The sequence below is a fragment of the Bacillus rossius genome, chromosome 7, assembly GCF_032445375.1.
Source record: "Bacillus rossius redtenbacheri isolate Brsri chromosome 7, Brsri_v3, whole genome shotgun sequence".
Taxonomy (NCBI): domain Eukaryota; kingdom Metazoa; phylum Arthropoda; class Insecta; order Phasmatodea; family Bacillidae; genus Bacillus; species Bacillus rossius.
The window spans coordinates 52,739,679-52,767,005 of record NC_086335.1 but is presented as its reverse complement, the minus strand read 5'-3'; the positions used below and the strand labels follow the sequence as shown (position 1 = coordinate 52,767,005).

Sequence of the window (27,327 nt, the reverse complement as noted above, 5' to 3'; positions counted from 1 at the left end):
GGGTTGTAGCCGCGTCCAAAGCGAATATATCAGCGACGTTTCGGTTGACATTGCAGTCATCATCAGGGTAGAGTTACGTACTAAGGTTATTTTTTTTCTAGCCTAAGAGGAGAGTGTCCAGGTTAGGGGAGGACCTAAGTGTGTCTCAGGCCGAAGCCTATACACTCTACCATGAGGGGTTTTAACCATGCAGGACAAGGGCACGTGTATCATGTGCTTATTGGGGTTTACTGGCCATTCATGGCTGCGATTGGCACCATGGGCTGGTACCTCTTTGGTTGCATAGCCTCAAAACTAACTAATGTGACCCAGGTAAAACGTGCATAGACACAGGGAGAGTCCTGGGCCGGGCCATGCGGGGATCAATTAATCATGCATTAATGCAAGAAAACTATTGGACAATAGGGAAAAGGTCCAGGTAAGAAGAGTTGGGTGGGGCAGAAAGAATCAACCATGCAGAGGTTAGGCGCTTGGGCCTTGCGGCCCGCATTATTATTGTTGGGCACACCTGGGTTGTTGTTACCAGGGGCGCCTGCGCCCCCAGGGGCGGGCGACTTCACTCGTCAGCCCAGCCCAGCTGCCCAGGCAGCCACCTGTAAAAAAGAATGGGGCTGCTGCAAACATTCCCCTCCCCTCGCGCCGGAGCCGCGGCTAGGCCAGCGGGACAGCCTCAGTTATAGCAATATTCACAGCGGCAGAAGGCGGCAAGGCAGGCCCCGCAAGCGGGTAAACCCACTGATTCGCCAGCAGCTATAGGCCTGGCACGGCGGTGGGCAGATGAGCCAATTAACCGGTACTAGGCCGAGTTTATAGAATACGCAAGACACGCAAGAATACAAACAGTTAAATAGCGAAATTTTCATATATCCATGTATAAATCACTAGGGGCATGTATTGTTCGTGAAATAATCAGGACGCTCATTTGACTGCAGTAAGGTTGCCCAAGCTAATAATTCCTCCCTCTTAACCGGTGGCCGTCTGCAAGAGAAGCCATTGTGATTGGTATGATGACAGTAAAAATGTACCTGAAATTAACCCAGCCAACCACGAAACAATGCCTCACACAGTTGGTCTGGAAATATTTTTGCGAAAAATACATGGCTCTATGAATCACACAAGACGTAAAAACGCAAAGCAAGCATCTGCCAACTTTCAAATTCTTGCGTTTCGGCTTACGTTTCATATTTAAAGTAGAAGAACAGAAAACTTTGACAGCTGGAGACGCAATGTGTATAGAAGGCTACAGTTTTGCTTTTACCTCACACATCACGTTATCACTAATGTACTCAACTATCGCACAGTGAAAGCACATGATGCTTTTAAATCAAGTTATTAAGGATTCGTAGAGTTTTCGCGGGACAAAAGAAAAATTCTAATGATAAAGAAGCCCGAAGGAGAAAAGGTTTTTTTCCCCTGCAGTTTTACTGTTTCAAGTTGAGGAGTTGATATCGTCTTACGACTTTGCTTGTTTTATAGACTTACTTAGTTCGCTGCATGTTGCAGCCTTGCGATCTTACGTTCCTTACGAAGTTCTTAAACCCAGTATTATACTTATGCACCTCGGAAAAGCACTCACTACGTCGTAAAGCTGGCGTATCTGATTTTCTTTGAAAGCTCGTACGGCATAACATGTTATTTATCTAATTCATGCTGTCAGCTCTTATCTAGAATTGTCTACGTGCTGTATTTTATTGGCGGTAGTAAGTGGCGGTTGTCAGGTGCTTGTGGAGACGATAACGGTGATAAATCGAGGCTGCACTGTCGGTCTCTTTCTCGAGCCTCCCCCAAGTCCGAGAGCATGGTTCAACTGGATCCATCCAGTTCGATGTCACGTTCCTTGCACAAGAGCCCAACTGGCTGATAAAAGCTGATAAAAGTATTCTTAGGGCTTCTGACATCGCGTCGCCCACTTACCTGAAACTACTTCAGTCGAGTTCCCTCTGCGCACCAAATAGTGCAGTCACTCAATACAGAACTAAGAAGAAAAGATAACTATTTACGCGGATCAAGTCAGTGAAATGGTGCGGACAACTTTCACGAGTATGTCGTCGACCATCGAAACTTGACTTGACGTAATGACAGTGTAGTGATAGTAGCTGCCGCGAGAAAAAAAAATTCTAGGGCTTTATTATCACTGGCAGAGTTTCTCTCGAAATAGCTTCTGATACTTTAGTTGCGCGATTCTTGTTTTAATCGCAAAATATCTAGTTGAGCTCGATAGTTGAAAGTACTCCCTAGAGGTAACTCTGCCATATAGTTATGATGCTTTATGTAAACGAATTTTCTTTTCCTTATTCAGAAAATTCGACACATAAATAAATAAAAATTTATGAATAAATATAACTTCCTAACATAGTGCTGTGCTAAAAATTTGTTCGCAAATAAATATGTTATAGTTGTATATAATAAGCCTATATTTTCGCAAAGACAATTCCTTTTTTAAAGTAAACCTAATATTATTCAAATTTTCCTCTGTGTTTATAAAATTTTGCATTTTAATCCGTTGCAGTGACTTCCATAAGTTTAGTAAACAGTGTTATTTCTACTTTTAAAAATTTCGGCCAAAAGTTACGGGGTCAATTTCCGGATGGGTTTTAATTTTATTCCCTCTTGGAAAATTTCTTCTCGGGTTCGGATTAGGACGATAGACGATGGCAAACCATCGCAGAATAATCCTGCCAAAAGAACCTCAGATTTTTGAGGCTTTCACCACCGCTCCACACTGGGTGGAGTGGCAAAGCTAGGAAAAGAGGAACAAGGTTTATCATAATCATCGTTATACGTTTGAGAATACACAATAATTTATTTGTTCATATAACATAAATAATTATAATATAACTGGTGCAGCTCATGTTGGACTATGCTGCAGCATTGTGGGATTCACACACAGCGGCGTTAGAGAAACCGAAGAGAGTACACAGGAGAGAAGAAGGGGAAGTGGAGGAGAAAAATATGAAAAGAGTGGATAGGTATATTTGGGACACGGTGTAGACTATAAAACGTAAAATAACTTACAAGAACTAAGAAAAGTTTTTTTTTTTAAGACAGGAGAAAGGAAAAAGGGAAAAAAATATTTACTGGTTATAAAAATTATTGGGAAATGAAAAATTTAAAATGAGAATATTATGATAGCAAGGAATGTGATTAAATTCAGGAAGAAGGAAATACTGTTTATGGGCTTGGATTCAACAGCAGCAAGATTAAAATTGTTATTATTATACATTTTATTCATCAATATGATTAAATTTTGCTATTATTTGTAAAAAGTCATTCAGAAAAAAATACGTGTAGGATTGTCGACAACTGGTGGTGTTTTCATTTGTGATGTTGGTAAATCATGGCCGGCCGACTTGAAGCTCTCTAGAAGGTTTAGAGAGTCTAGGATGTCTAGAACGAGCAGAAGGTGCAGAGGCTCTAGAAGGTATAGAAAGTCTAGGATGTCTAGAAGGTCTCCAGAAGATGCAGAGGCTCTAGAAGGTAGAGAGAGAGTCTAGGGTGTCTAGAAGGTCTCCAGAAGGTGCAGAGGATCTAGAAGGTAGAGAGAGTCTATGATGTCTAGAAGGTCTCCAGAAGGTGCAGAGGCTCTATAAGGCGTAGAAAGTCTAGGATGTCTAGGAGGTATCCAGAAGGTGCAGAGGCTCTAGTAGGTGTAGAGAGTCTAGGATGTCTAGAAGGTCTCCAGAAGGTGCAGAGGCTCTAGAAGGTGTAGAGAGTCTAGGATGTCTAGAAGGTCTCCAGAAGGTGCAGAGGCTCTAGAAGGTGTAGAGAGTCTAGGATGTCTAGAAGGTCTCCAGAAGATGCAGAGGCTCTAGAAGGTAGAGAGAGAGTCTAGGGTGTCTAGAAGGTCTCCAGAAGGTGCAGAGGATCTAGAAGGTAGAGAGAGTCTATGATGTCTAGAAGGTCTCCAGAAGGTGCAGAGGCTCTATAAGGCGTAGAAAGTCTAGGATGTCTAGGAGGTCTCCAGAAGGTGCAGAGGCTCTAGTAGGTGTAGAGAGTCTAGGATGTCTAGAAGGTCTCCAGAAGGTGCAGAGGCTCTAGAAGGTGTAGAGAGTCTAGGATGTCTAGAAGGTCTCCAGAAGGTGCAGAGGCTCTAGAGGGTGTAGAGAGTCTAGGATGTCTAGAAGGTCTCCAGAAGGTGCAGAGGCTCTAGTAGGTGTAGAGAGTCTAGGATGTCTAGAAGGTCTCCAGAAGGTGCAGAGGCTCTAGAAGGTAGAGAGAGTCTATGATGTCTAGAAGGTCTCCAGAAGGTGCAGAGGCTCTAGAAGGTGTAGAGAGTCTATGATGTCTAGAAGGTCTCCAGAAGGTGCAGAGGCTCTAGAAGGTGTAGAGAGTCTAGGGTGTCTAGAAGGTCTCCAAAAGGTGCAGAGGCTCTAGAAGGTAGAGAGAGTCTATGATGTCTAGAAGGTCTCCAGAAGGTGCAGAGGCTCTAGAAGGTATAGAGAGTCTAGGATGTCTAGAAGGTCTCCAGAAGGTGCAGAGGCTCTAGAAGGTGCAGAGGCTCTAGAAGGTGCAGAGGCTCTAGAAGGTCTTCCTGGCCTCGGTGACGAGCGTGATGAAGGAGTCCAGGGTCTCCTCGCCAGAGGGCACTATCTGTGTGGCCGGCAGCAGGAAACCGAAGGCGCCGAGGTCCCTCAGCTCGTAGCAGTAGGCGATGGGTATCTCGGCCGTGCCTCGGGCCCAGTCCTCGCTGGCGCCGCTCGACACGTCTGCAAGGTGAGCATTTGAACTAATTGACGCCTCAGTCTAGTCCAGTGTATTTAATACACAAATTTGCCAGGGACAAAATAATACTTTTATCGTGAATTAATCAGTAGCGTTGACCAGGGACCCTAATTCAAAAAATATATATCATTATCACCCCCCCCCCCACCCTCAAATGAAATTTTGCACACCTGGCATTGTATACAGCCTGTATCATAGTATTTTTTTAGGTAATTTTCCTTAACTTGCAATGGGAGTATATGTTGGCGAAGTGGAACAAATGAAGCAAGTGATAAATGACGTCGTTTTAATGGTTATCTATTGCGGCAGTGGTTCGAACACACCGCCTGTGGCGGCAATGCTGCGCCCCGCACGCATGTGAACTGTGCGCGTAGCGTGTGCTCTTGAGGGACTCCCCGGTCCAAAGGTGCAAGCACGCGCACTTCACACTCGAGTGTTTTTTTGTGCGTCGGCGTACGTATTGCGATTACAGTCCATGCTGATTTTTTTTTAACTCCAATTAACTACAGTCACCAGCTTCTCCGTTTAATCCCCTTGGTCACGAATAAACTTGTCCTTGATTACAATGGATTCATCAGAAACGTCTTAATTATTCGTAATTTATTGGAACGCTTACACACAAGTATGATAAATACCCGAACATTTCAGCTTAAATTATCTTAGCCTGTTTGGCTTTTTTGGTTTTGTATTGGTAAACAAAATGTTAGATTGGGACTTGTTCAAGAAAAATGTGCAAAGCATATAGTTTTAATTTAAAGAAGAAAACCCTAATTAAAAGAGTCTGCAAGTATGATAACGTTTCACATGAATGTTAACTAACGATATGCTTTGTGCCAAACACCCTTAAGACTCGATCACATGCCGTGTTGATTTTGTTCATTTTCTCGTCGTTATTCGTACTTAAGGGTTTTTTTTCCCTGAAATTTTAACACGAATTATCACTTGTATTTGTTGTTCTGTTACTAATAATTTCAACAGATTTTCACTAAGTGTAATATAATGCATGTAAAAATTCGCGCAATTTTTCGTAATTTCTATCACTTGCGCGACTATTCAAACCCATTATATGACATTTTCTGAATATATGTTAAAAATATTACTGACAGAATAAATTAAAGGGAGATATCATTATAAAATATCAGATATAAGGGACTTACATAATAGTAAAGACAAGAAAATTAAAAAAAAAAAATTGTGAGTCTTTCAGTACTTGCCAGAGATGTGTAACATCTTACCTCGGCAACGAGCAAATTCATGTGTTCTCATGTTACAAATACGCTTATAATACGAAACACTGACACAAAATTTAACGTAGAACTCTAAAATAATGCATTGTGTGATAAATATATATAAATTGTGTTTTCAACTACATTTATTAAAGCAAATCACACATAATTCCGCACCCGCCTCTATAATTCGCTGCTGAAGAAGCTACGACGTCTATTGAATCATTTGTTTACCAGATCTAAAATTTAACGGCTCCAAAAAAAGCAAAAAAAAAAAAAAATACTTGACCCCGGCTTGGACCTGATTTCCGACATTTCATTTATTAAAAATACTGTCCGTCTTTTTAAAAAAAACTAAACAGTCAATACTATAAAGTTTACCTTGGTCTTTGTTAACTATGGTAAGCGCCATCCATCACAGATGGTAGCACCATGGTTGTAACACGTTAAAAAATCAACATGGCGAGTGAGACCGTGCCTTACGTTAACACATCCTTCAATATTACAACAGGCTCCGAATCACTTGGAACACCGACACGGTTTTCACAAATTTTCAAGTCATGCATGTGGGGAATCGGGTTAGAACCCATGACCCTCACACAAGCGTGACGTGTCAGCGACTTCGGCCATTGAGGACCCACCTCTCGGATTTGCTACCACGCACAGTTTTTTTATTCGTGTTTTTACAGTAAAACACTCTCCGACTGCTGCCTCCTACATTTGTAACCGTCTTCGGGATGATACTTACACATGAGGTCGACAGTGTTGCCAACTTCGTACTTGGTGCCGTGTTTCGATGCCAGGGAGGCGACGGCTTTTCGACCGATGTCCATCTGCGAATTTTGAGAAAGTTGCAAGGAATTACAATACAAGTTCTTTGTGGTCAGTCTCATGTAACTTCCTCAATTTTGACAACTTTAAAAGTATTATTAATGGTATTAATGGTATCCTGCCTCTGTTGTTCTGTTAAAAGTGATTGATTGCCTGGGCTCATAAGAAGTATATAATAGTAGGTCCGGCTACAGGGTTCCGAGTGTGGATTGAGGATGGGGTCAATGGCCGACCACCCAGACGTCATTGCGGCCATCTTGGATGACTTTGACGTTGACCTTTGACATTTACCTTTATCTATACCTTCAAAATAGGCCAAAATTGCAAAAAAAAAAAAGTCTCAAAGTTCCTCAAAATTTGCCCAAAATTCACTAATACCACAAAAATCCCCAGTTTTTGAGAAAAAATACTCACCAAAAAATCTCAAAAAATATAAAACAAAAATTTCCCTACTTCGAAGAAAAAAAATTTCGTTTAGCGGGAAAATTTCCCGTTTTAGTCCTCAAAAATATCAGCGGCTTGAAAATTCCCCAAAGCTGCATAAATTACCCATGAGAAAGCCGCACAAGCCGCCGAGGTCATAACCACGACCATTAGGATGCAATGGCCGCTATTTTGAACTATGACGTCCCGATTGCACTTTTCGTTACAGCCGCCATCTTGAAAACGCGTGTTTTTATGCCAAAAAATCGGGGAAAATGTAAAATTAATAAAAAAATTTAATAACAAAGGTTTTGCAAATTTGAAATTAAATTTGGTCCGCCATCTTGAAAATTCATAATTCAGGTTTCGTAGAAGTCTGTAATCCTCCATGTGGCAAAAACATCCTCCGATGGTATAGGAAATTCAAAACGACCAGTTGTTTATGTTTATGGACATCCCATATCATAGACTAGCGTTCGAATAGCACCGAAAACGAATAGCCTCAATGATTTATGTTTTCAATGGTTGTCCTTATGATATACCATGGCCAATCCCTACCCTCATCTGCCTTGTAACATGACGCAAGTATGTGTCCGTCCATGGTGATTTCGCTGTCAAGGAGAAGAAAAGTTCCAACAAATAAATTATATATACTGCAGGAACAACCTGATGTAGACATTTAAACGATTCTGATGCTGATATCTATTATTACCTTTATTCACAGCCATTCTAATTCCAGATCATTGGTTTACAAAATTATTGAGTTCCAAAAATAAATTTTAAAAAAAACATTGTGAATAACAATTTTGATAAGTGAGAATATAATTATTGAAATTTCCGTGGATTATGTCTAACGTGCAAATATATATAACTGTAATCGAGGCCTCTTGATTTTCGATAGCAAAGAATCTAAGAACATATGAATCGACTTTAACACCATTGGAATCTAGAAACCAAGGTAAAGTTGGGCATGTACAAGAGGCCAGGAAATTTCATTCACAGTCCTATGTATACTGTACCCACATAAGCTTTCCTATTAGCATGCTAGGTACTGTAGAACCTCCCCTTTTTGTGAGTAGGTATTCGTTTTGGTCTCTCAACTGCTAACTGATAGCTGGCTGGCCCATAGTCATATTGGAAAGTGGTGGGAAAAGTGTGAACTTATCACTAGAGACCGTATAGGCTAGATTCATCACTCATTGACATTCATGTTTATTTAGTGATTGTACCACAGTTTACCTAAAGTACTCTGAGCCAATGAAAAACCCTCAACAAAAGAAGTATTAAATCACAAGCATCCCAGTTTTCAGGTGTCATGAGTTAGTAGTCAATAAGCAGGAGTTATTTGCCCACGTACGTAAAGGTTCGCGGAGTTTATCCTAGAGGTCGTTGAAATCGCGAAATTTTCCAGTCTCTACCTATCACCAAAGCAACGCTAATTTACAAATGTTTTCAGTCTAACTGGTGAACAAAAAGTATCCACGGAATTCCCGGGTCTCCGAGTACATAGTTAGAGACCCGGACATTTCGCGGATTCGTCTGGCCTCAGGGTAGAACTCAAAATCATGGGTATGCTCAATCCATGATTGCTTTCCCATTTGTTGATTTCTTCGCGAGAACACTTTCATCCTTGTTAATTGTAACTACCTGATTAGCTCCTAGTTGGGAATCGATGGCTCACGGTCGCAGAGGGGCCGTGTCCAAAATAACTGCGGTCCGATCATGAACCCAGGGTGACAGTGTGAAGGTTTGCACTCCAGCAGTGCGACTAAATGAATGGGCGAAATTTCCGGATGTCTGTGCACAGTGGTCGGCAAACGCATTATCGGAACGGCGCGCTCACCAGCGAGTCAAAGTTGTCCGGCTTCAAGTTCAGAATGCCGTACGGGACGAGCAGCACCTGGCTGTAGCTGTGCACGGACAGGTACACCTTGGCCCGGGGGATGGTCTTCACGTAGTCCGCCAGCAGCCTGGTCTCCGGCTCCGAGAAGGCCGAGGGCCCGGCGTACGTCTCGGAGCAAGGGTTGGCGCTGGCGCCGCCATCTGCGAGACAGCAGTCACAGCCCCAACACATGAGGAGAGACCAACGCGTCACCAGTCACCGCCCTAGACCTTGCGGGGCCCTGGGCCACTTACTTTTGCGGGGCCCCAAATATTTTTGGAAATGTATGGATTAGCTTTCCCCACGGAAATTTTGAAAAATAAACTATTTAAAGCAACGTTTATAAACCAACTCCGAACCTTGAATGTTGGCGAAATTTGCTGATTCATCTTACGAAATTATGGCAGACTTTCCTAATAAATTACAGTTGAGTTAGTTTTATAAATGCTAATGATCAAATCCCAGTGAATTCGGTCATTACATGAAAACTCGAGATATTTACCAGCACTTTGAAATTAGAGGCTAATAACAACTGAATTCTCACTTTTTCTCATAAATGTCAACATTTCTTTCACAGAAAACTAGACAGACAAACAAGGACCGGTACGTCACTCCCATTCTGGCGAAACTTCCCTATTGGTAGGTCCATGTATTTTTTCTCGAAAAGATTTCCAGACCAACTGTGTACTAAAACTGTGTAACATTGTCAGTGTTTAGTGGTTGGCTGGGTTTTTTCAGGTGCATGTCTACTGTCAACACACCAGTCATAGCCGTCCAGTGCGGAAACAAAGGTATCCTGAATGGTCCTTCCAAATAGGAAAATGGTTTCTCTTGCAGACAGTCGCCAATCACAAGGAAAGAATCGCTAGGGCAGGTAATAGCAGAGGACTTCGTTGCGCGTATCTAGTGTCAGTCTAATGTTAGCCCCTGCACAGGCCTCGAGCTAGGGCATATTTTACAGTTTTATTTTAAGTCAAAATTTGTTTTAATTTTAATATTTATAGTCTTTGGAACAGGGCTGCATAGTATGATGGAAGCGCTCACTCAGAACCAGGGGTTGGCATCGTCTGCATCATTACATCGTAAAGGGATTAAACAGTTTTATTCTTTACTTTTTCATCGCATTCGAACATTCATAACAAGACATGTATCCTTGCGTCACCAAAAATGTGTCGTTTTTAATAAGGCATTAGGCTACCTGTATTAAGTAAACGAAATATATTTTAACATGTATGTTTAGGAAATATTCAATCAGAACTACAAAAACCACTTGAAATACAATTCTATATTTGTACTAAGAATGCACTACTCCTAACATTTAAACAAATTGATAATGTAACTTATTTTTCCAGTCCACTAGATCCATAAATTATTATTGGTACAAATTAATAAAATAATGGCTTTCGTTAAATTTATAAAGTAGAAAAGGATAGTTATTTAAGCTGCAGGATTTATTTATTTTATTTATTTAGATTTATTTTAGTGTATCATGGCATGTTTGCACACATTTCGGTGTATAATTGTGCTATCGCAAATCACCATAAAATCATGACCATATCCATAATGAATTAGAATTAATTTGGAACACTTACAAAACAAATTTAATTTTAGTTGCGACAGCTTAAAATGCTGTGAAACAATTCATGATGAATTATGACTACACAAAACGTGAACCATTCATGAAGCTACGCATTAACCAGTGTCGTTAATGTCGAGCTAAATAATTAAATACTTTCACGAATGTCTGAGACGTTGCTAACATGGTACTAAATTTTGAAATTCCAACTGTTTGCGTGGTTTTCAAACATTGAAAGAAAATATTACTACACTGAAAATAAAAAAAAATAAAATAAAATAATTATTTTTTTTATAATTTCTGTAAACATAGACCCAACCCCTGAGATTAAAAATTTAAGAGTACTTATCACAGACACTCACCCATCCAGTGGAAGCCCCAGTTCCTGTTGGGGTCCACCCCGTGGCACAGAAGACGTCCACGACTCCTGGTCTTGCGCCACATGCGGTTCTGTAGAGAACGATGTGGCATTAGCTCACAGAAAATACAATACAGATACATAGTTTTGTGAACCGGCACAACATTAACTCATATCGAATCACCATATGTCCATCACATCACGTTACAAGCGGTGAACTGTGATCTAGTGAGCGATTAAACACAGTTGAAAGTTGGGAGGGCCACTACCCTAAAGTAAAAAAAAAAAATACATATTTCAGCTCGGTGCACAAGAGCAGGGACCATACAAAGTTCATTCCGACAAAATTTCAACTCTTTCAATAAGGGTTGGTCATTTAAAAAAATTGATAAACATATGGAAGGTTTGAAACAACCCTGTACGGCTTTGAGATGGAAAGCACTTAGGGGATTATGCATTTTTTTTGTCCGTCCCTTTAGCAATTGTTAAGTGTTATCAAATAACCTTCCGATCATAAGGAGGCAGAATAACTTCAAGTCAATGCAATAGTTTTTAAATAAGGCTCAGTCTTTAATTACATGTTAAATTTTTTTTATGCGTACACATCTTAGCTCTCTGTACCTATACGGCATTTGGTGGTAGTAATTTCGTGAAAATAAAACGTAAAAGTGACACAAAGACAGCGGACCCACGTATAGAAAACCCATATAAGTCACTTTCGTTAACATTAGGGGACATACCAAAAGTGTTGGTGTGCCAAATTAATTTATATGAAAGTGGAATATATTTGGTAAAGTAGTCATAGTAAAAAGTGAACCCAAGTTTTAAAATAACTAAGAAAACAGGCATTACAATGATTATAATAAACTTTTTTTTCTTCTAAATTTCTAATTGGCTTAATAGCACAGACGTATAGCACGCGCTTCTTAACCCCAAAGGGGCCATGGTTCCAATCACGCCATATGAACTTTTTTTTACACTTTTAAAAATACTTTCATATATTAAAGTTGAATCAACTCAATAAGGTTAATGTTTGTTTGTAGGTACTATTTACAGGTTTATTACAGTTTAAGCAAAATCAACTGTACAAATATATACTTAGTGTTATAATATGTGGTATGAAATGTATCAGGTTAAGATTTAATAATTCCATCCAAAAAATAACTTCTAACGTGTGTAAAAATTTTATAAATATAAATGTTTAATGAATTTTAACATAATAGGAAGAAATTGAGAAAAAAATATTTTTTTTTTTTTTTTGAAAAATCAAGTCCTAACCCGGGATCCATTAAAATGTAACTTTTAGTTTGAAAAATACCACAAAGATAACCCTCACAGTGGTGTTGGTGCTATGCTACTGGCTACGAGGGTACTCACTGTGGTGTGAGTGTACTCGTAGCCGTTGGGGTTGGTGGTGGGGAAGAAGTACCAGTCGTAGTTCTGGGCGACATTCCTCACGGTAGTGTTGGTGCTCTGCTACTGGCTACGAGGGTACTCACTGTGGTGTGAGTGTACTCGTAGCCGTCAGGGTTGGTGGTGGGGAAGAAGTACCAGTCGTAGTTCTGGGCGACACTCCTCACTGTGGTGTTGGTGCTATGCTACAGGCTACGAGGGTACTCACTGTGGTGTGAGAGTACTAGTAGCCGTCAGGGTTGGTGGTGGGGAAGAAGTACCAGTCGTAGTTCTGGGCGACACTCCTCACGGTGGTGTTGGTGCTATGCTACTGGCTACGAGTGTACTCACTGTGGTGTGAGTGTACTCGTAGCCGTTGGGGTTGGTGGTGGGGAAGAAGTACCAGTCGTAGTTCTGGGCGACACTCCTCACTGTGGTGTTGGTGCTATGCTACTGGCTACGAGGGTACTCACTGTGGTGTGAGTGTACTCGTAGCCGTCGGGGTTGGTGGTGGGGAAGAAGTACCAGTCGTAGTTCTGGGCGACACTCCTCACTGTGGTGTTGGTGCTATGCTACTGGCTACGAGGGTACTCACTGTGGTGTGAGTGTACTCGTAGCCGTCAGGGTTGGTGGTGGGGAAGAAGTACCAGTCGTAGTTCTGGGCGACACTCCTCACGGTGGTGTTGGTGCTATGCTACTGGCTACGAGGGTACTCACTGTGGTGTGAGTGTACTCGTAGCCGTCGGGGTTGGTGGTGGGGAAGAAGTACCAGTCGTAGTTCTGGGCGACACTCCTCACTGTGGTGTTGGTGCTATGCTACTGGCTACGAGGGTACTCACTGTGGTGTTTGTGTACTCGTAGCCGTCGGGGTTGGTGGTGGGGAAGAAGTACCAGTCGTAGTTCTGGGCGACACTCCTCACGGTGGTGTTGGTGCTCTGCTACTGGCTACGAGGGTACTCACTGTGGTGTGAGTGTACTCGTAGCCGTCGGGGTTGGTGGTGGGGAAGAAGTACCAGTCGTAGTTCTGGGCGACACTCCTCACGGTGGTGTTGGTGCTCTGCTACTGGCTACGAGGGTACTCACTGTGGTGTGAATGTACTCGTAGCCGTCGGGGTTGGTGGTGGGGAAGAAGTACCAATCGTAGTTCTGGGCGACACTCCTCACGGTGGTGTTGGTGCTCTGCTACTGGCTACGAGGGTACTCACTGTGGTGTGAGTGTACTCGTAGCCGTCGGGGTTGGTGGTGGGGAAGAAGTACCAGTCGTAGTTCTGGGCGACACTCCTCACGGTGGTGTTGGTGCTGGTCAGCAGTTGGTTGAGGATGTAGGTGACGGTGGCAGGCGAGATCCACTCTCTGGCGTGGATTCCTGCCCACACAAGGACAGAGTTTCTGCCATTTAAAAAATATATATATTTACAGGGTAGTACACTGTTAAAAGTTTTCACTTTAAATTTTCGAAGAACTATGGTTACAAAGTCAGCAAATTACTGAAATTGCTGACAGTGCAGGTGGATCTGATTGAGGAGTGGTCGGCTGTCAGGAGTTGGGGACTCACCTGCCTCGACGACCACCGCGGGGTTGTTGGACTGGTACGACACCTTCACTCCTAGCAGGTCGCGGCCCTCGTACGACTTCCCCACGTTGACCAGGGACACCTGCTCAGGGTAGGCTGCCACCAGCGACCTCAGCCAGTCGTGGATCTGCAGGAGAACACGGAGCCCACCATTTGAACAGAAATGTTTGGATTGAAACCTCTTTGGTTTCGATGGGTGTGAAATTTCACGGCCGAATTTTGATGGAACGTTTTCGTGAAACATTGTGCTGTAACATTTCTGACGCCAAAGAGATATAAAGAGAGCACTCACAAGTCGTGAAACATTGTGCTGATACATTTCTGACGCCAAAGAGGTATATAGAGAGCACTCACAAGTCGAGGTTTGGTTTGCCAAAGAAGTTTCACTTCCATCACGTGTACTGAGTTACACGCGTTCATTTTTTTTTTACATACGCCGTGGCTAGTTTACACTGTATGTCACAGAGAAACCTAAACAATTGACAAATGATATGAATATGCAAACACACAGGAAAATGACAGTGCCTCATGACGAGAGCAGATGTCAGTTCTCGGTACTTGGCAACTGTTCCGACTTAGGATGCCTAATGTGTTCGTCTGTGCTGTCGTCTGTGCTGTCGTCTGTGCTGTCGTCTGTGCTGTCGTCTGTGCTGTCGTCTGTGCTGTCGTCTGTGCTGTCGTCTGTGCTGTCGTCGTTGTGTTGTCCAGAAATTATTTTTAGTGTCTTTGATGGTATCGTTTGTTTGTCGTTGTTGTTGTCCAAACGAGTTTCTTATCGCAACTGTCTCGTTTTTTCCAGCCCACTGTGTTCGTATGTGGTGTGGTGTTTTTCTGACTAATTTTTCTTTTTTGCTGTCCATGCAATTATCTTTTGAAATCGGTTTTTCTGTGTGTTTTTTTTATTCATCTCTTTGTCCATTCTTGAAGTTTCTCCATGGCTTACGGTGTAAACCAGCAGTGGCACATGTCAAAAAAAAAATTGTTTAAATCAATCTTTCCCATTGAATGAGTCAGTCAAAGAACCTGTGGATCCTTTCAATAACCCTAGAATCACATTTCTACAGATGCGTCGCGAAATACGCGATGAAGCCATGCAATATTGTTTTATTTTGAACATGCTGTCACAAACAGAAACAAGTAACTAGATAATATTAATTTTTTTTCGCTATATTTTCCCACTAGATATACGACAGCCACCAATAATTACAAATTTGTTGAAACTGTCCTGTTTGAGAAAAAACATTTTTCTGGACTAAAGTTAATCATATTGTTCCGAAAAGTCGAAGTGCATGGACCTATTTAATAAATTTCCCAACCTAATTAAGTAAAACCCTCAAAAGTACACGAGTAATAAATTTACTACCAATGCAGCAAAATCCAAAATCTATATACAAATGATCATGCTTATTTCAGTAACACGGATGAAAATAGAAAAATCTGCCAGTCTGTCGCGTACACCAGTTTGGTCGTGCTGACTTCACAGATTTGTCGAACACGGGCTTCGTGTGCGAAGACTGGTGCATTGGATACCGAAGCACGCGGGACTGTGGTTTGTGTTTGACGGACGAGTGAGTAGCACGAGGCGGTGTGCTGAGACAGAGGTGCGTGGTGAAAGACGAGCAGTAGAGAGCCATTGTCGAGTCAAGCTCCAGTGGAAAGAGTAAACTGTGGACTAAACGAAAGAGTGTTTAATTTGTAAACCAACAGTTTTAAGTGTTGTAACCTAATTAACAGTATAAATAGTATTTGGTTAATTGGGCTCTATTTTTCGAACGTGTTTTTCAACTCGTTACAATACGTTCACGAACAATCACCTTTCCGAACAAATGTTTTATTTGGATAAAAATATGTTTCTCACACAGGGCTCTTAAAAACTTGTAAACACTAATGGTTGTCATATGTGTATTGACAAGAAACATTTTTTATCTGTTTGTTTCAGATTGTCACGCGATTAAAAATCGCATGTTCACTATAATGCGATATTTTGCTGTCGCATCGTAAACTTTAAGCCTGTAATGAATGAAGCATTTATACTTTGAATGTAAGCATCCCAGCGAAAATATAAATATTTAATTTTTTGGGAGTTGTATCCGTTTATTTTATTAGTGGCAAAACACGATGTGCTGTTACATGACTGTCACACACACAGAAAGTGTATTGTTTTTATTATAAATAACATTTTATAATTAATATTATTATTTGTTGACATTTTTATGTTTTGCTCTATTGTTGTGTATTTGGACATATCTACGACTACCATACTCTATGGCGTAGCCCAAGTGACTTTGAAGCTCAATTAGCAAGACCCCTTAAGGGAGAAATTGACTGAAACGGCAAATTGAACTTTTTATACGTAATTTGCATAACAAAACTTTCATTGTTGAAAAATCAAGTTTTAAAATTATGACAGTTTAGCATATTAAGTTGTATTGTTAAGTGTCTGTATTTGTTTTGATGTGATAATTAAGTCATCGATATTTGTGTCTCGGCCAATGAGAGGCCATGTTACTTAAGATAAGCGTCATTACTGTAATCAAGAAAAAAGTCTTGGAACAACGACGGCGTTGGCTAGATAGCCTGGGTTTCAATCCCCTTAAAAATCAGAAATATCTACGAGCTAATTAGATCATCCTATTACTAGGATGTTTTCAATCGTCGTTTGAATATAAATTACATTTTTTTTAAAATAGGGCACGTCCTATATGACGTGTAATTAGGAGTGAATTACCGTGAGTAAAATACTGACTCATGATGCTATCCTGAATGAACTGTCTTTCTGCATACACGTATTTTAATATAAACATTGAGTTTTGTGCTGAACACATTAAAGCCCTACTGAGATAAAAGTTTTTGTTAAGCCAATTACCATTCTGATCTACACTTTAAATAGTTCTAACCCAGAGGTGAAATGAGACGGAGCTCTCATGATGCTCTACCACATCTATATACTGAATTCAGCCGAGGTACACTAAAATTAAATTAAATTACGAAGATAATAAACATTATTTTTTTTACACACTAAAATTCGATTATAGATTGAGAACAGACACTATTAATTTGAACTTATGAACTTTTGTTGTGTTTTATCATGTGTGCAACATACCTCCTGTTATTTAAGAAAACATAATAGTATACCACTGGTCCAACCAATAGTTATCTATATTTTGTCTGATTAAAGATTATTTGTTTAATCCTATGTTACCCTGTTATTATTTTTACAGTGTATATGTTTGTTTTCTTAATGACCTTAATTTACCTGTTGTCAATCTCATGCCAATTCTAGATTTGAAGTGTGAAATTATTTCCTTTTTCTCTTATGTACCACACTACACTAGTCATATTCTAGTAACGAAGCTAAGTTGTACATAAGGGTGGCACCCAGATACAAATTTAAAATAACCAAAGAGTCTATACTCGACAGTGTATTATTAATAAGAGTAATTAATATCCAGAGAGAACTATTAGTATTTGTATTTATTATTTATAATATTAATATTTCTGACAACAGTTTAGTTCAGAGTATAGTTCACACACTACACTGCATAATAGCTACAACGAGCTAGCAAATGTTTGTTCTAACAACTTTATTCAAACCACCCATTTGTTTCGAGTTAGTCACTGTTTAATTATTATAATATATCGTTGAGTCACCAGTCACAGTCATGAGAAGTTATATTAAAAATTCATTGTTTGGTAAAAATAAATAAAGAAAATTGTATAAATCTTCGACAATATAACAGAAAATATGCTAGAATTCTGATGTGCATGATTCTGACGTGGTTCTACGCTTTCACTTGAACAATTACACGACTAATTATTTTATTCCTTTGCCCCAAGTCAAATCGTTATAGATCTGTAACAACGTTTCAGTATAAGGTGGAGGCATATGAACCGTAATTTTCCATGATAATTTAAACATTTCTCAAGTCATAAATGTATCCTATTGATTTATTTTTAAAAAATGTTTAGTTAAAACATAGTAGGTAATTTAATGCAAAGGCCTGAAGTTAATGGTGGTTGGCTGCTTCAGATATTTTCCCCTGTGAACTCACTCGCGTTTAGTATTGAAAACATTTCAGGGAAAGACTAGTTATAATTATTGTCTTCATATACACTATGATATTGTATTTGTAAATCTATTTATTTATGACCTCTAAGTTGAAGAAGGCAAATGTTTAATATTAAAACCATTAAAAAAATAACTGCTTAAAAACTGTAGAAACTAATTTTGCGTGTTTCTGAGTCTCTCTCTCTCTCTCTCTCTCTCTCTCTCTCTCTCTCTCTCTCTCTCTCTCTCCATCCTCCCCGCACTATAATGTAAGCCTGGGAAAGTTGGAGTAGTTTCACTTACATTTGCAAGACGGTAGTAGTTGTCCCAACCAAACCCTGTAGCTCGAGCGTATCCATCTGGCTTCTCAGCATCGACTAGTCTAGAACAAAGAGAAAGCAATCACTCCAGTTCCCAGACATGACCTATAAAACTGTTAACAGTATGTATTTTGATTTCTTTTATGCATCTGCAATCGGTGTTGAGTGATCAAAACACTCGCCCTCCTACCAAGGTAATCCGAATTCGATTTTAGGTAATGATAAACCAGTTTTTTTTTTTTCGCAAGTGGGAAACTTGGCGGACGTCACGCTCTCACACACACACACGCACGCACAACCACGACACACCGACACTGACACACACTACTACACTACACACATGACTACACACCACACACACACACACACACAAACACACAATCGATTGTTGAATGAATTGTAACACAATAAGCAGTATTTTAACAAAATTCATTGTCAAAAATCAGGACCAAAATCGGAGTTTAGTATTGTTTTCAATTATTTTTCCCCTCTTGTCGAGCCTTTTCATTCTATAGTTTAAAGTTTCGGTGTTCAAATGGAATGATTCTATAGTCGACGTTCCTGCTCCGGCAACGAATTCTAGCGGCAGGTGCGGAAACTACGTATGATTCTCGTATATAAATATAGTTGAAAACACAATTTGTGTGTATATATATATCACGATCATCATTATTTAAAAGAATTCCACGTTATAATTAGTGGCCGAGTTACGTATTTTAAGTGTATTTGCAATATAAGAACACATTAGCTCGTTACCGAAGTTAGATGTTACACATCTGTACTGAAAAAGTCGCTCACATTTTTCCCCCCTTTCTTTTACTTGAAAATACGTAACAATATTTTTTAAGATCGCTATGATTAGGTTATAATTTTTTTTTCAAACACAGCAGACGTGTCACTCACTTCTGAACGTCAGAAATGAACAAACTGCTCTCCATCCGCAGCTCGTCCATGATCTCCGAGAACTCGGAGATCTTGTGCGGAGGAACCATCACATCCACGGAGAGGTTGGCGGCTCGCACGTCCGTCCAGAAGGAAAGCTGCAACACGAGTCCGTGCTCAGTCACTCCGTGCTGGAGCGCGTTTTCCCCCCCTAACCTAAGTTAAAACTAAGTGTGTAAGGAAGGGGTCTAGGTAGGGAAGACTCTAAGTGCGTCTCAGGGCAAGCCCTATACGCTCTAAACATGCGGGTTTTTAACCATGCAGAAAAGGTCACGTGCATCATGTGCTAGGAGGGGATTGGCCAGCCATGGCAGACGTTTTCGCCATGACTAACTCCCCTCACTCTTAATTCTAGACTAAAACTAGATAAGTTGGGCCCAGGTAAAACCTCCATAGACAGAGGGAAAACCCTGGGCACATACATGCGGGATGCAAAGGTCATGCATTATTACAAGCAGGTGGATTACAGGAATAGAAGGATGGTCCTGGAAGAAGAGTGGGGCGTGGTAGAAGTTCTGCTATGCAAGGGGTGGGGCACTTTGACTTTTAGTCCGCATTGGTTTGGTCAGGTCTGGTCTTTTGGGGGCGGCTTATGCCGTTTCCCGTCGTGCTGCCAGTTAGCACTCATTGTGGCTGTGTAATATGATCGTGTAAGTGGGGCGGTCGCGAACTGTGGCGTCGTGTGTTGCGAGGGCTCCGTGGTCAGACGGGACCTCGTTGCTCGGGGCGGACCGCCGCAGCCAAACAGCAGGCGCTGTCCTACGGAAGCATGGCACGGTTACACACCAACTGTTTAGAAAAAAAATTCTCTTCTATCGAAGTATCGCTAGCTAAGCACTACATGGTGAACACATTTTGAACGTGTTATAGCACCCGAAGAAAAATGCCGCGCCCAAGGAGATTTTTAAACCCTCCTTGAGTGCTTCCCCGCTGATAGGTATTCCCTTCCCCTACTTCCCCTTCCGTCCTGCTTGACCCTCACACTACTCGTCTTCGGGTCGTTACCACAACGCCGAAATACCACAACGCGGAGCGTACAATAACGCCGAATACCATAACGCCGAATGCCAAATTGACCGCAACGCCGACAGCTAGAAAACTGCTGTGTACCACAACGCCCAAATACAGTAACGCCGAAAAATGTTGCTGCGGGGAGGGGGGGGGGGGCACAGGAGCAAAATGAAAAACAACTGAATGAATTTGTGTGCTAACCTTACCTAACCTAACCTTTGTGGCAGTCCTGCAATGACATTTTTCGGGGTTAATGTATTTCGGCGTTATGGTAATTCGGCGATGTGGTACACAGCAGTTTTCTAGCTGTCAGCGTTGTAGTCAATTTGGCATTCGGCGTTATGGTTTTCGGCGTTATTGTACGTTCGGCGTTGTGGTTTTTCGGCGTTGTGGTGCGTCCCCCTCGTCTTCATGCTGACATCACGGAAGACTTTCAGCCCACACTATTATAAACACTCATTTTTACATTAACAAGAAACGTTCGTTCTGAGACTTTCTGGCTAGAGATGGGCGCTATTCCGTTGACCGAACCGATTCATTTGAATCAGTTCCGTGAAATGATTCTTTCAAAACATTCGCTCATTTTGTTATGACCACCGACAACGGGATATGGCACATCTCAAGAGTCATAACTCATTCGTCCATTCAAGTATTCGTTACGTCTAGGTGATTGGGCGGATATATGAAATTCCAGACGTCTAGCTGAGACAAAAAATTGTGCGTGAACACGTTTCAAAGCTCTCGCAGATAATTTTATTAAAAATCCTAGACAGTACATGAATAATAATTGTAACGAACGGAATATTCCTACTCTTTCCATGTTACCCTATTCTTTGATTATTTATCATTTGCCTTTGTGAACACGCACACGCTACGATCACTTGTTTGCCGTGCTCCCGACGTAACGAGTCATTTTACGAACGAATCAGACTTGCCGGTACTTCTCTCGTTCTCTCTGCGTTTTATATTCTCCCGAAACGTGTTCAGCTTGCGAGTAATTGACTCTTCAAGAACAGATTTCTTACATTCTTCGTTCTCTCAAAGAATCGTTCATTGTGAACGAATCGTTCACGAACGACACAGCACTATTTCTGGCCGTTTGTACGAGCAGCTTTCCCCTTGCTATCTGTGCTCGATGTACGATCCGAAAACAGTGATTCGAACGTAAACATTACGCACCGCTGTACCCGGGGACCGGCTAACGGACATCGCTAAGTACACGCGAAGCTAAATCTAGTAATTTTGTTACGTCACTACGCCTGTATATACTACCATTAGTCTACCATAATATTCCTACCATTATAATTTATTAGCAGTCATTCCCAAGCCATATATTTTATTGTGCTTACAACTATTCGCATGGGAAGGCGAATTGCAGGTCTAAGAAGCTGTTTGGCGTGTAGCAATGTGTTTATTGCTCCGTGTGCTAAGATAATGTTAGTCACTTGTTGACTGACTGATGTATCAGCCAACTGAAGACGAAAACAAGTTTATTCTGCAAATACGCACTTCGATTCCTTGTACAAACGAAAGATTGAATTTTGTGTGTCCCTGGTATGTTCGTGAGTTTCAGAAATTTAAGAATGTTTCGCGGGACCAAGAGGACAGCCGTCACTCCTTGCTATTTAAAGCACTGTAATTATTATTATTATTTTAATTGTAACAGAAATATTCATGTGAAATTACATATATTTGTTAATATTAACATTTGAATGAAAACAACTGGGTCACTTTCAAATCGTGTTCCCATTGATACTGGATTCAGATTCTTACCCGGGCATTTATGCTTTGTGTTATCTTAGTATTTCCAGTAGTTAAAGGTAATATTGATTATATTTTAATACTTTTTTTAATTTTTATACTTAATACATTATTTTATATTGTTATGACTCGCTCTGAGCACTCTGGCAAGCGGCTTCGAGGCTCGCCCTGAGTCAAACACGAGGTGTCAGCAATTTCAACACCGCCAGCGAAACAGCGACGCGGGTCGCCGAAGGCCGACCGCCGCTGCGAGAGAAAAGAGGACAACACGGAACGTCAACACGAACGCGGACGGAAGAATAAAAACGACAGCCACCGTCGAGGAGGGGCTTCTTCTGGTCACCGGCGACTGGACGGCTGAAGTCGTGACGCCGGAACCACGGAGCGCCGTGGTCCTCGGCCGCCGCAGTCCGTCGTCGAATTCCTGCCGCGAGCGCGACCCAGCACAGCGTGGGTAAGGAACCTGCCGAGGTGTGGTAGCGAGGCTCCCCGATAATTGTCTAATTTGGTGACCGCTAACTCTATAATAGTACGTGACAGTAAATCAAGTCTCCATATTGAATTGTCTTTCATTGTTAGTCTTGAGCCCCCTATCACCCTGTCTTAGAATAGTAAATAATTGAGATCATCTTAAGGTTGAATCATAACAATATGGTTTATATTAATATTACAATTTGATGTTAAATTCTTATTTATTTATCAGTAATTGATGTAATTTGTTAGTATGTAATTTCATGTTTGATTCCTAGATATAACTTAATACACGTTGTTTATGTATCATGGTATAGTGTAAGGGAGGGCGTACACGCCTTAACTGCGCCAAACAAAATTTGAATATATAAATAAAATTATAACGACCCTTCAACCTCCCCCCAACCTTTCTTCCCGTTCTGGATAGTAAAATAATTTTTGGTTATACTGGAATTTAACGCTAATTCCTTGCTGACGTGTTGTTATCATATTTGTTTGTTGGCAAGATGGCCATTTTACAGTTATTCCTTATAGAGAGTTTCCGTCAAGATATCATTGCTCTTTTTGCAGCTACGTTTTGTTTTGTTTTGTTAACAAATTGCTACCTAGAGTGGTTTCAACTTCAGAACATACCAGCCACTCCTTAAGACTAATACCTCCATGGTCGTGTGGGACGCCATCAGAGCTCGCTGTAGCGACGACTATAGCTTGCCCGACGCCGAGTGCGGGCCAGGTCCAGGTACTATTGGTGCTTGCACACGGGTGACGTCACGCCCCGAGGTTAGTCTCCGTGCGCCCCCTGGACTCGGTGGAACCAATTAGTTCGCTTGAACATCCGACGCCGAATCCCTCCGAAAAGATACAGGCTATTTAAATCTGACAAATATTTTTTGACGTGCTGCATTGAAACAAATTCGTAACGAAATACTAAATTAAATTCATTTTTCCGCTTGGTATTATCGCAAGAAAAAGAGCAAGTGATCTCAGGGCTGGCGCGTCCATATAGGCGAACTAGGCAACCGCCCAGGGCGCCAAGTAGCTGGGGGCGGCGCAGCACGACACATAACAGCTGATATAATATGTTTAACGATTATTGAAACTAGCTGAAAATGGATTTTTGTAACAGTTTGGAATGTTTATATTGATACAAGTAATTATTTAAAGTCCACGGTGACCTGTTTATGATTTGTAATAAGTAAAAAAGAAAAAAAAAATAACAAGCCTGCTTACATTTGATTGTTGACAAAATCTTAGGTTTACGTGGTGTATTTTAGGGCAAGGACAATTTTTTTTTTTGGGTTTCCGAAGGGTGGAGGGGGGGGGGGGGGGGAAATAAAGGTTTTTCGCCTAGGGCGCCAATTTACCTTGCACCGGCCTTGAGTGATCTCAAGAGAAAGACGTTGTTGAGAAAATAGACAACAGACAATATATCCGCACGAATGTAACGAGGGGTGTGTAAGTGCTCACCCCATCTGGGTTCTCCTCGAGGGCTCTGAGCGCCTCCACCTGCGACTGGGTGGCCGGTGTGAGCCGGAACACCCTGTAGTTGTCGTAGCGAGCCTTCTCGGCGAGGACTCCCGCCAAGAGACACAGCGCCGCCGCAGTCTTCAGCAGCATCGTGACGATAGCACCGGACACCGGCGGGAGCTCCTTTTTATCGACAACCTCCCGGTTCAGCGCTGCGCTTGCGGCACTCGGAGATCACCGGGAGCCTTCAGAAGAACCCCGCTCCATCAATTATTTTTATATTCCCTTCTCGTGGTATTGTGTTCGGCACGTGATCATCCTTGCGTACTTGAAAGATAGCGAGAGGTGAGCGTGTAGAAAAAATAACTGACAGCGTCTTTATCTCGTGTCCACATGATTGATACGTGATTAAACCACGTCACCTGAGCTAGGCTTAAAAATATCTTTATGACATGTAGTTCTGAAATGTTTAAATGTTAGTATTTACACACTCACGTCAAAGCCTGCATGGGGGAGGAGGTGTAATGGGATATTCTCAAGTTGATTTTTCAGACAAACTCCAGACGAATAGGCGGGAAGGTCTTCGTAGCCACAACATCGAATACATACAAAGTTTATATTTATTTTATAATTTTTATCTAAAACTTTTGTCCGAAACAATTTTTGATTAGACGGACCATTGTTGCAAAGGGTTGAAAAAATGTCGTGGCAGAATTTGAAATAAAAGTTCATACCTCCCTTAGTTGGTACACTATCAAATCCATTCAAATGTTTTTTTGTAAATCTTATAATTTTTACTTAAAATTTTTGTCTGAATAATTTTTAATCATACAAAACATTACTGCAAGGGGTGGAAATAACAAAAATGTCATAAATAAATACCAGTATCCTGTTTTAAGGACTGGAAAAGGGGAAGGGTTTTTTTTTCTGATACCGTATGTAGACAGGAATATGGGGTGGCTATTCTGAAATCAGATAAAGCAGTATATTTCATCTTGCGTTTAACATTAATTGTGCTTAATTTTGTTTATCTGTACCAAAGAAATGAATGCTTTAAGGAATAAAAAATGGAATTGTGAGGTTTTTAAAAATCTCACGTAGGCAGTGGCCTTACACTTTTTTTAAAATTATATATTGAACAGTTATTTTCTTATTATTTTCAATTTTATGTGTGCCAATTTTCATCTAGAAATACCTCATTTCTGCATTAAAGTGTGGAAAAGGCGAATGGGGTGGTTTTTCGAAATCTCACCTAGACGGTTTCCTTCCTCGTGTTTTAAAGGTCAAGTGTGCAAAATTTAATCGAGATGGGATGAATTTTTTAGAAACGCATACGGGACAAACAAACAAGAATTCGTACAGAACTAAATGCATCACCCAATGAACAAGTACGTGCTAGAATACGTTGAAATGTTATTTGTTTTTCTCATATTGTTTCCAGTTATTTATTTGCTCACAATTTGCCTAAAGTTATATTTTCCTACAAATATGTTTGGTATGTCTGTAGCATCTGCTGTTTTATATGATCGTTTGTTTGTTTTTTTGCTTCGATTAATGTGACTAGAAATAAGTTCAAATTGTTGCTTTTGATGGTTACCAAAACAATCACAATAAGAAAACAGAAAAATGAACACGAAAGAAAATTAGTTTATTTTTTATTTATTTCATTTTATATACAAAAAATGTACAAAATACGAAGGCATCATATTGGAACTTGTGGATGAGTACAAGCGTGGAAGAAGCCTATTGATATGAATTACAGTAGCAACAGAGGCATGCGCCTTACAAGTTTTAAAAGTTTTCAAGGCACTAGTGAGTATCCCTGTGCTGTATAAAATTTAAAAAAATAAAATAAAGCACCAACGCAACTCGCGAATATACAGGCAATAAGGTTCATCCAGGCACGTTTGCACAGCACACACTGACTTCTAGAAAGGCACTGCAAAAGTCTCAGTAAATGTATTACATGTAGCTCTAGACATGATAAAGGAAGTTTACGGGCTAGGCTACTGATACCATTTTCAACTTTGAGAACAACCAAGTCAATAAATCAATTGCCTAAAATAGTCGAATTATTCAAATAATATTTTTATTTCAAAACAATAGCCGCTTGTAAATACAAGTATTTAAATATATTGTTTATGCTAAACCCATCCGAGAAATTTGCTACAAAATCAATATTGGGTAGTGGCAAAATACGAAAACACATATTATAGTTTGTCTTGATAAATCTTGGTTCAATACGTTAAGTGAGTGTATTAAAATAAGAGAAAGGTAGGTATTTATCAGGTTTGTGGCTGTTTTTTAGCTAACAATGAAACAAAAGTGCAATTTGACAGTATTTTTTTTCGTGAAATTCTAAACACATTTTAATGTACTTGAACATATTTACGAACTAGATGTACAAATAAAATATTTACGACAGCGTCTGTAAAGGTTGAGTATTTTCAGTGATATCGGGTTTTGGTACGCCATTTAATTTTCATTTGTAAAAAAAAATATGTAGACAGATTAGGATTGTATTACATGTAGAGTAACCTACATTATATTTTGGGATAATGCGACATAAAACTTTCTTCAGAATAAATTTTTTTAATATGAATTTTTTAAATATAAGTTACCTAGATTCTAACTAAAACATTTTAGCTAGGCAATTTATTTTTAGAATTGTTTTAAATAGAAAATGCAGGGAAACAAAATTCAAAAATAAAAGGTTTCTGTTTTATACGCACTAAAATCACTGCAGTGAGTCCCGAAATGACTGATGAAGCAGACAAAGTTGTTTACTTCTTATCGTTACGCCATTGCAGACCAACGATGACGACACACAATCGCCAGTGCGTTCGTGAGCGGCGACGGAACCCACTGCAAGATATTTGGTATTTTTAGAGTTGACACTATTGTTTTTTAATTTATAAACATATTAGGTGAATTGTATGTCGAAATTGCAGTGAAATATATTGTCACACATTTCCCCCTACCCAACTGTAATTTAAATGTCCATAGAAATTTTATTTGAGTAATCAGGTGCTCATACTCACTTTACGTATCCAAACCAAAGCATTGTCTACGCAGTGACGTAGGCATGTGCTGGCGCGTTTCGCAGAAGCGCACACTCGCTCTTACGTCATTCTAACATATGCCTCGTGGACAAGCCCAGCGGACGAGAAACCTACTATGTATTCATTGAAATCAACGTTCGTGCATCTTCGGATTTTGTTTCTGTTGTCGAAGTAAAATCTAGGTTATGTTTGTACTATTCAAAAAAAATATAATTCTCAAAAACAAATTTATAACTATGGTTTGTTTTTGGTTCAGATAAAG

At 40.5% G+C, this 27,327-nt stretch overlaps 1 protein-coding gene across 1 annotated transcript; it reads right to left on the bottom strand.

The window, feature by feature from the left end:
* Window positions 1-2,783: 2,783 nt before the first annotated feature.
* Window positions 2,784-24,256, bottom strand: LOC134534016 (zinc carboxypeptidase-like). Its single transcript, XM_063371905.1, has 10 exons — window positions 24,004-24,256; window positions 19,255-19,391; window positions 18,335-18,413; window positions 13,966-14,110; window positions 13,616-13,776; window positions 11,023-11,110; window positions 9,046-9,245; window positions 6,697-6,781; window positions 4,508-4,706; window positions 2,784-4,433 (listed from the first exon to the last, which is right to left on the bottom strand). Exons 1-9 carry the CDS (start codon window positions 24,151-24,153, stop codon window positions 4,519-4,521), a joined length of 1,233 nt encoding a protein of 410 aa, XP_063227975.1. The 5' UTR covers window positions 24,154-24,256; the 3' UTR covers window positions 2,784-4,433; window positions 4,508-4,518.
* Window positions 24,257-27,327: the final 3,071 nt, after the last annotated feature.

Coding starts and splice junctions, on each gene's coding strand:
- LOC134534016 (XM_063371905.1), bottom strand. CDS start 24,153: ATGCTGCTGAAGACTGCGGCGGCGCTGTGTCTCTTGGCGGGAGTCCTC. Junction 14,111..18,334: donor ACTACTACCGTCTTGCAAAT/GTAAGTGAAACT, acceptor GTTCTCCTGCAG/ATCCACGACTGGCTGAGGTC. Junction 4,707..6,696: donor CAACACTGTCGACCTCATGT/GTAAGTATCATC, acceptor CTCACCTTGCAG/ACGTGTCGAGCGGCGCCAGC.